Below are 9,179 nucleotides of genomic sequence, written 5' to 3'. Positions count from 1 at the left end.
ATGGAAACAACCAAACCAAAATTAGCTCAAAATTAACATAGATGCCTCCTGGGCTATATGATGCATGAACATTGGCAGCAGGAAGAACATGACCTTCCAGTTATTCCACCCCAGAAGAAGCAGAAGCAGTCAAGGCAACTTGGTGGGTAAAAGAAAAAGCATTAGACTATCTCCTCATGCACTACCCTATATGGGAATATCCCTGGGGTAGTTCCTAGATCAGGGATTTTTTTTTTCTTTTTGTTCCAGTGCTGCAAAGTTTAGGCTAAACTATATCTCTGTTTTATTATGCAAAACCCATTTGGCGAATTCAAAAATGAAATTTTACAATCTTCTAACAGGATTACAGGAATATTGATTCAGATTACAGGCCATGGAAGCCAATCACCAAAAGGGAACTTCCAATAATTTCATCACAGAAAATGGGGTTGGAACACCAAAACTTCGCCAAGCTGACAGCTGGATAAAATACAGGCCAAAACTTGACAACTCCCCCACACACATTTGGGAACAGTTGAAGTCCATCTTTAAAAAATACATAAAAGGAAAATGAAGTGCTACAGAAGGATGAAATAATTTAATCAACAGCCAGTGCCTTGACATTTGCGAAAGACTGGAAGTGTTTTCAGAACATCTTTCTTCAATTTACAGAAAGAATGAAGATGGGTCTCGTTAACTTCACCTAGACTTGTCAGTTGGACCCCAAATGATTCCAACTTATGGATATCTCGTACAAGCGGCGACTGCAAATCCCCATCCCACCATCCTGGGGGTAAAAGTGGAGTAAGTGCACACTGGCCAGGCTGATGACGGCAACTTAATGGACCTGCAAACCGATTCCAGACATGTCCCCACCCTACCTGATTCCTCAACCCTTCCGACAACAAACTACTTTGGAAGCTGCTCAAGAAAGAAAAGCTTGAATTGCTAGACGAATTTTCATCTGTTGGGGGAAAAGATAAGAAGACAACAGAATCAGTTGTACCTTCACACCACCAATTTAATTGAGATGCAGAAAAGATTATCAAACAGAAAATATACCAAGCTGTTGTGCCGCTGCCAACCCTGCAATTAGTTGAGCATAGGTGGTTCCAACCCGCCTATGGGCACCCGAAATAACAGCATGTTTTGCACGGGAGGCTAAAAAGAAGTCCACAAAGGCAACCCACCTTGGTGCCGGACCCCAATCGTTCACTCTGAATTCTAATTGATGGCCTCCATTTTTGTTAGAAATATCCCCTTTGAATGATTCATAATCAAAATGAAGAACCTGGGGAGTACAACAGAAGGGATGAACACATGAACGAACAAAATCTTAACAACATTAGATAAACAGGTCGACCGGGATCCAACAGCAGAGAATTTACCCTATAGTACACGAACATAAACAAAGTGGAACTGCATGATCATGCAAACTGCCTGACTTATTTTATATGGTTACTAACCTCTGCAAACTCCCGAAGCATAGGCGTAATATCTTTAATTAGAGATGGTGTGTCTGAAACCAAAACGATACGCGGTCTTCCCATCTTGGACTCATAACTGCGGACAGCTTTCTGTATGCAGCTCAGTGCTGCTTGAACTGCTCTCACTGACCTGAAATCATGATATATTACAGCTGTCGTCTTGATTGCAATAAGAACTAGAGGAATTTCAGTTTGACCACTATGCTGACAGAAAACAGATTTGCACGTGTATCATTTTGATCCATTAATTAATATATTATTTAGATGATAAGTTAATTAGTCACGCCAAATCCTGTTCAACATTAGTCGTACAGGATTTGCTTCGAAAACAGGAAAATCCGAAAATCTTATTACCTATTCGAAAGCATGCGCATGTGCAAAACAATATCAGGATCCGGACCACCACCAAGAACCCAATTCACTGCTTCCTCAACATTTTTGGTAGGAGAAATGATAACTCTCATCAACTCTCCAAACACATTAGGCCTGGATTGAAAATATCCTGGCTGCCCAAATAATTCAACAGCTGCATTCCGCATCTGAGGGTGTATGTTCTTTAAGAAAAACTGAGCACCCACTGCATCAGTTGTACCTTGAAACCTACCATGGGAAAAATTCAATACCGAATTGATATTGCTGAACCTCATGACAACTAAGTTTCTATACATACTTGCTTACCAGATGATTGGGTGCTTCCAGTTCCTCCAATTGCCGCACAGAACATTTGTTTCTGCAGGTTTCTCAAAATCATCAGTTCTGATGAGGAGTTTTCCATGCTTAGTCGTGCAATTGTTCTGTCTCCAGAGATGTTTTACTTCTTTTAAAGTAAATGAGACATCGGAATAAGATATGTGCTCCCCAAATGGGAAGTTGCCCCTGAATCATGCAAGTAAAACAAAGTTTCAATACAATGTAACTGCGTTCCCCATATAGAATAAAATTTTCATCACGGGATACATATGAAATTCATTTAAAACACAAAATAGAAAGGCTTGAGAGAGAACCAATATGCCTGGTTTGCCCGATAATCAATGACCGGTTCAACATGATACTCAACGCTGCCCCTGTTAATATCTTGTACATTTCGTTTCCAAATCCTGCTTCCGACGCTTTTCCCAGAACAAATCCTTGCTCACAGAATTCCTCCGGAGGAAGCTCACGTACTCTTGTAGGCCCTAACAGTATTCAAAATTAACATGTGAAAATCCGACAGCAGTCCTCTAATCTCATTAGGATTCCAGCAGACTAGATGAATACACACTATAAACCACTACATGGTAATCACTCAAACCTCCCATTGACGACTACAGGTATCAAACTAGACATTCCAATTCATTAACTGCCACGTTTTCTACTCTTGATACTAAGCCACACTTCATCCTAACAAGTTTCACACTGTGTCAAAACCTTCCAAACATAGTAATGTACTCTATAATTCTAACTACAACTCTGGCAATACGGCTGTAAAGATATTAGGCAGGCGCATCCAACATCATAATTACTACCCTAGAAGTACTACAATGTTCGATATGATATACAGTATGCGTAAAGAGATATAAATCAAACCAATATGCTAAATTTATCGTAAAGAAATGCAAATCAAACTAATCAATATTTACCGTTTAATATGAAATGATATCGAATCATTTGTCTCACTCTAAGGCTTTCTTTTTCATGTCCATCACCAGCAAAACTCTCTCCCATCTCTTCGACCGTCGCGCACTTACCCGATTCACCATCCGATTCTTGATTATATTTATTCTGCTCCACTAGCTCATCACTATTAAGCTCATTAGGAAATGTGAGTGAAGTAGAATAAGGAGGAGGTTGATCAATAGACCTTAAAGTTAAAACTAATAATCCAAACCCAGTAATGATTCCACAGATTAAAAGAAACCCATGTTCACACAGTCTTCTCCTCCTAGATCCTATGTTATACCTCATTTTTTTCCTAAATCAAGATTTTGAAGAGATGGATAGATCTACCTTTACATCATTATTATTAGTATCGGAACTTCCACTCAAGGAACTATTAAAATGAAAAATTCAGAGCTTTTTGGAAATTTCTGCAAAAAAATTTTTTTCAGAAGAAGAGAGTTTAACCCTAGCTAGAAAGATGCAAAACAGAAGAGGAAAAAGTGCTGAGAAGTGAGGAGGATAGGTTCAGAGTTTTTATTTGGAAAAACAGTTAAAAACTTTAGTACGGAACCTGTGCTTTGCCCCAGGTACGTGGTAAATTTAGCTCGAATGAACTTTACCAAAGGTCGGCATCCTCATGTGGTAGATTGATTATTACTGGAATGGTTCCTATGGGAACGGTAACGTTCAAATGACCAAATTTGTTCAACCAGGTGGGTGGTCTAATCTAGTTTGCCACTGTTCAGCAGGGTAACGAATAACGAATGTCGTGCGGTGCAGCTCTTGGAGCTTCTCCAATGGATTGTATGCGAAGATAAATGTCTAAATCCATATTGGATAGACATTCATTTTTTCTAAAATTCTTCTCCAACCCCAGTTTCTTAATGACATGGCTTAATTTTTATTAAAAATTGTGAAAATGAATGTCTAGTTTTAGACATTCACCTTGACAATGTCAAACTATCCTAGTAAGCTTTTGCTTACCTAAATTAATTTCAATATATTAAATAACCATTTTTAGCTATAATAAAATCTTAAAATTACTAAAAATAAAGTTTACATTTAATCCATAAAAAATCACAAACAACATCATTGGAGATGAACTATTTTTCCTCCCTAAACTTAAGGAAAGATTGGAATGAGGATGTCATGTTTGTGTTGCCACCTAAGAAGCACACACAACCACCATTGGAGAAGCTCTTAATACCAGCAACACAGCTGTTGTTTTACAGATGTAGATATCGAGTCGCCCGACTCAACATCTGTAGACAACGACTCTGTTTTTACTCATTATAAAATTAATCTCTATAAATTAATCTCATTTCAACATTTCATCTTACAGATCTTCACTTTCTACTAGATTTTTCCTTCTCACTAATTTTAATGTTCACCTGGTTTACAGAAAGGTTAGGAGAGTACTTGGAGGAAGTATAAAGAATAAAAGAAATTTAAAGGGTCGAGAATTACACACGGCTCATGCAACAAAAAATGTTGAAAAAGATCGTTCATATAAGTTTGAAAATCATAGACTAGTATCAGGTTTGGATCTTCCCACATCATGTGTCAAGGCAACGAGAAAGATCGGTAACAAATCGCAGATTGAGAAGTCAGAATTGCAATACGAGCTGGCAATAAAAAGTTGAAAGGTAATGGATCACACTATTTGGCATTGTAGTTACCTAAAATCTGAGAGAGGATATAAGTGGGATTATAGGGTTTCTGAAAGTGAGTTACGGAAGGTTGAGCACGAACAGTCTTCGCCTAAACCACGCACATTGGCCTTTCAAAGGTCGCTTCAGTCACATGGAAGAGGCTTAGGGATGGTCTTAGGGAGGGAAGCAGATGAAGAGAGAGATCAAAGAATTTTAGGGTTTGAAGAAGAATTGCTCCGAGAGTTTATGAGAAATATGTGTTAGCTTGGAGAAATAGAGGACTGCTTATAACTGAATTCTCTAATCTCAGTTCGGTGAAGATAGGCATTGTTTTTCGTGTGGAGCACTTCTCCCGTCTCTTTAGGAATAGATAGAGATAAACTAGCTTGAGTTTATCTCTTTATTCCACCGCCTTTACTTTCTTCTACGGTAAGAAATAGGCCGGGTATTTCTCACACGTGTTGTAGACCGCCAGATCAGAACCATGATTGATATCCCCCCATTTGTGTGTAGCTGAGTCAGCCTTTGTGATGATATGTTGGAAGAGAAAAATATTATTTTTAGCCGAGTTAGCCAAAATAGAGAGATATTCTCTGATTTGTGAGAATGACTAGGATGAGTCATGTGAAAAGGCATGGAATTACTCAGAAATCGTGTGTAGAGTGTGAGGGAAGCTGAAGCTGAGCTCCCTATCTCCATAAACGGTCACATGTGTCATGCGGAGACCGTATTATTGCTCATGGGTCCCTTTGTTGAGCATGCGAAGCTGAAAAGAAGTTATCCACGTTTTTCGATAGATGTGTAAATTTCATGCCCAATTTATTAGCCGTGAGTGTGTTTGAGACGCTGAGAAAGAGGCATGAGGCCTAGATGAGGCTTGTGCCAAAGTCTTATACTTGCATAAGGATTTTCCGATGACATGTTTCAGCTCGGATGAGGCCATCTGAGATTTGGATGACGATTCTGGAGTTGTCTGAGATTTGGTTGACGTTTCTAGAGCTGTCAGAGATTTGGCCGAAAGATTTGAGACCATCAGAGATTTGGATGACGGGTTTGAGGCCGTTAAATATTTGGATGACTGGTTTGAGGACGTCAGATATTTGGCTGACGGGTTTGAGACCATCTGATATTTGGCTGACAGGTTTGAGACCGTATGATATTTAGCCAACAGGATTGATACCGTATGATATTTGGCCAACGAGATGAAGTCTGTTTGAGAATTGGCCAACACGATGGAATCTCTCTGAAGTCAGCTGGGACATGTTTGTTTGGGAGAGAAAAGAAGGCTTGCATGCCTAATAATGTTTGTGCGAGACTTTAGCTCACTTGTCTTTGACCTACGTATCTTGCAGAGATGTTCTAGGAATCAATTGTGTCCATATTTATAGGGCCAAGTGTATCTCGGAAGAATGTTCTAGGAATCTATTGAAACGGCCCAAAGGCAGAATAACCAGCGTATCTCGTGGGGGTGTCCTAAGAATTATTCGGAAACCTAAGTAAGTTGAGTTATATCCTATAGTATACATGTCTAGTGCATCTCATGATGATGTACTAGGAATCAGTCCTTGATCTCAAATAGGATGAGTCGTGCTTACAGGAGACATGTATGTCTCCGCGCTGGGTCATAAGTCCTCCAAGTACGTTTTTACGCATCTATAGAGCCTATATGACCAGCAGTATGTCGTTGAGGATGTATACTAAGAATCATGGCATCACAATCAGCCGCGTTTCGCGAAGACATGTTAGAATTTTGGTTGTTCTGGTTCATAAGTCTGCCGAGGACGTTTTATGCTCTACAAAACCTACATGACCAGCAGTATCTCGCGGAGATGTGCACTAGGAATCACGACCAGCAGTGTCTCGCGGGGACGTATACTATAAATCATGGCTAGGGGTGCCTTGAGGGCCAATGTCTTAATCTCTCCCGTGAAAGTTGAGTTTGTCCTATGGATTTGAAATGACACTTTTTCCCCTTATCCAAATTTCACCATCTACATGCGTATACAAGTTTTTTAAATATCAACATGAATTTAACCAATGTGGAAATATATGATGAACTCGAAAAAGTATTTGTTATGGTTATTCAGTCAATTATTCTTTCCTAACTCAACCAGTGTTGCAAAGATTGGTTGGCTTGAAACATTACATGATCTGCATGCGACTCCATATTATGATTTCGATTATGCAATTTCAGTAAAAATGTGCCTAACCTTCGATACAACAAGTATAGGAAAGATAAAACTGTGATGGTTTATGGGCATCATAGAGGTAAATGTTGAAATTCAAATATCCCAATAGAGTACTTTTAATTTAAAAAACATTGTAATATTTTAATTTAGAAATTTATTTCCCGCATTGATGGTAAACCTATTTCCGAGTTTTCCAACCAAAACTTATTAACAACCAAAAAAGAAGTTCTACTTATACACAAAACTTCAAGGACAATTGAGTTAAAGAGCAATTTGATAATAGAGCTATACCCGTTATTGCTATTACATATCAACTAATGACAATAACATCCAAGAATGTTGTTTTTCATCCTTACCAAGATTTTGAAAAGTTTGAAGTCTTGAAGCGTGATAAATTTTTGATTATTCACTATCTAGAGTCATTTTATTCAGTCCGTCATCGAGTAAAGGTTATCTGTTTTTAGGAAAGACTTCTTTACCAGTTAAAGAGTATTTTTGCAGATTGGGTAAGATATGAGTAAAATGTAATGCCACGCATTACTGAAAATAAGTATATTGAATGGTACAACAAATTTGGAAAGCCGATGATCGGTGTGACAATGCACATCTAAGGGTGTAATATGTCAGTATTGGCGTGTCTCGGTCGTGATAAATCAATTATTCCTAACAAGCCTCTTACAGAAGAACTATGCTCAATGAAGTATCATGTTGATGCATCATCTTCATCATATTCATCAAGTTTACCAGATATATAATTTAAGTTTCTCAAGTTATGGAACATACTTATCCTTATTACAACATAGATGTTATTGTAGACGAATTGAGGGCTCAACGTAATGATCGTTGGTGGGTAAATCAGCAAGTGTCAGCTTTACACATACATGAAGTTAACAAATTGAGGGAAGAAATCATGATGTTCGGATTGAGATCATCAATTCCGGACACTTTTGTTGGTGCAACTTGCGGTGCCAGAAGTCAAGTAACTCATGGTACGAGAATGCAAATGATCTACAAGAAACTGAAGTAGAGACAACAACGTGTATTTTAACACGGGACAAGACCATTGAGAGGAGGATCTCCCGAACCCGAAAGATTCTTATCATCTTGGGCCTCCACATCCTTTCAAATCAACTGTCCACATTCCTCATCTACTTTTCAACATTTTTCTTCTCCTTTTAAACCTTATGGAGGAGGGGGCATGACTACTTTGTAAAATTTATTAGCTGTTGGACATATTCCGGGTCTTTTCCCATGGAACCAGAATGATGGCCAATAGTGAAATTTATTTCTAATATTGCTAGTTTACTTTCTACTATGAATGAATGAATGTACTCCTAATTACTACTTTGTTTTGAAATAAAATTATCCATTATATTGAATCTAGAATTAACTATCAAAGATAGATAAAAAGAGGTTAAATTTGTTTGACACCTAGAGGATTTCGAAACGATCATGATAAGTGAAAGTGTTTTTGTTCCATCTTTGCCATTCCTCGAGAGATCTTCTTATCAAATCAACATCAGTTTCCCCTGTCATAGTGAATAAATTAATTTGCATGGGTAAAACAAGAGTACCAGACCTTCTCAGGAAAATTCGTTCACATACTAGGTACGCAAACAAGAGTTCCAGACCTGAATCATCACAATACAGTTCGCATACTAGGTATGCATACTGTGTTGTATCCAGACATGGGTAATTGTTCTAAACTCATATTTCAATCATTGAAACATCCTTGGAATACGATAATGGTTGTCTCACACAAACCATTAGTTTCAAGTAATTTTCAAGTGATTGAATAATCAATACGAAACTTACCGAGTTAACATCAAATGACTGTCTCACACAAATCATATAAGATATTCAAGGTAATTTTTACATGATAATCTTTTGACATTATATTTAGTTTCCAATAATAAATTGTTTCCAACTAAACTCGTCAAGAATATGATGAACATAACTAAAGCAAAAATATTCCAACACATATTTCGAGAAATGGATAAGCGAGTTAACCTCGGCTCGAAATATTAAATGTGTATAACATAAAAGTCTAAATAGCTATACGACTTAATCTCATTATAAGATATAATAGAATAGACTTCTGAGTGACAACTAAGATTTATTCTCCACATACCTTTTGTTGATGAAGTTCCTCCAAGCTCCTCAGTAGATCTTCGTCTTTAATTGGTGAACGACGTGAAGTCTAAAGCTAAACTACACATTCTATCCTAATCCGA

The 9,179-nt window shown here is 37.9% G+C and overlaps 1 protein-coding gene across 1 annotated transcript; it reads right to left on the bottom strand.

Moving 5' to 3' along the window:
- Positions 1-322: 322 nt before the first annotated feature.
- Positions 323-3,634, bottom strand: LOC113271545. The gene is made up of 7 exons (XM_026521443.1): positions 3,086-3,634; positions 2,479-2,641; positions 2,145-2,342; positions 1,821-2,066; positions 1,446-1,596; positions 1,042-1,270; positions 323-943 (listed from the first exon to the last, which is right to left on the bottom strand). Exons 1-7 carry the CDS (start codon positions 3,408-3,410, stop codon positions 582-584), a joined length of 1,674 nt encoding a protein of 557 aa, XP_026377228.1. The 5' UTR covers positions 3,411-3,634; the 3' UTR covers positions 323-581.
- Between the last annotated feature and the right edge of the window lie 5,545 nt (positions 3,635-9,179).

Source organism: Papaver somniferum, chromosome 4 (genome assembly GCF_003573695.1).
Source record: "Papaver somniferum cultivar HN1 chromosome 4, ASM357369v1, whole genome shotgun sequence".
In the NCBI taxonomy this organism is placed as follows: domain Eukaryota; kingdom Viridiplantae; phylum Streptophyta; class Magnoliopsida; order Ranunculales; family Papaveraceae; genus Papaver; species Papaver somniferum.
This window is presented reverse-complemented; position numbering and strand designations above follow the sequence as displayed.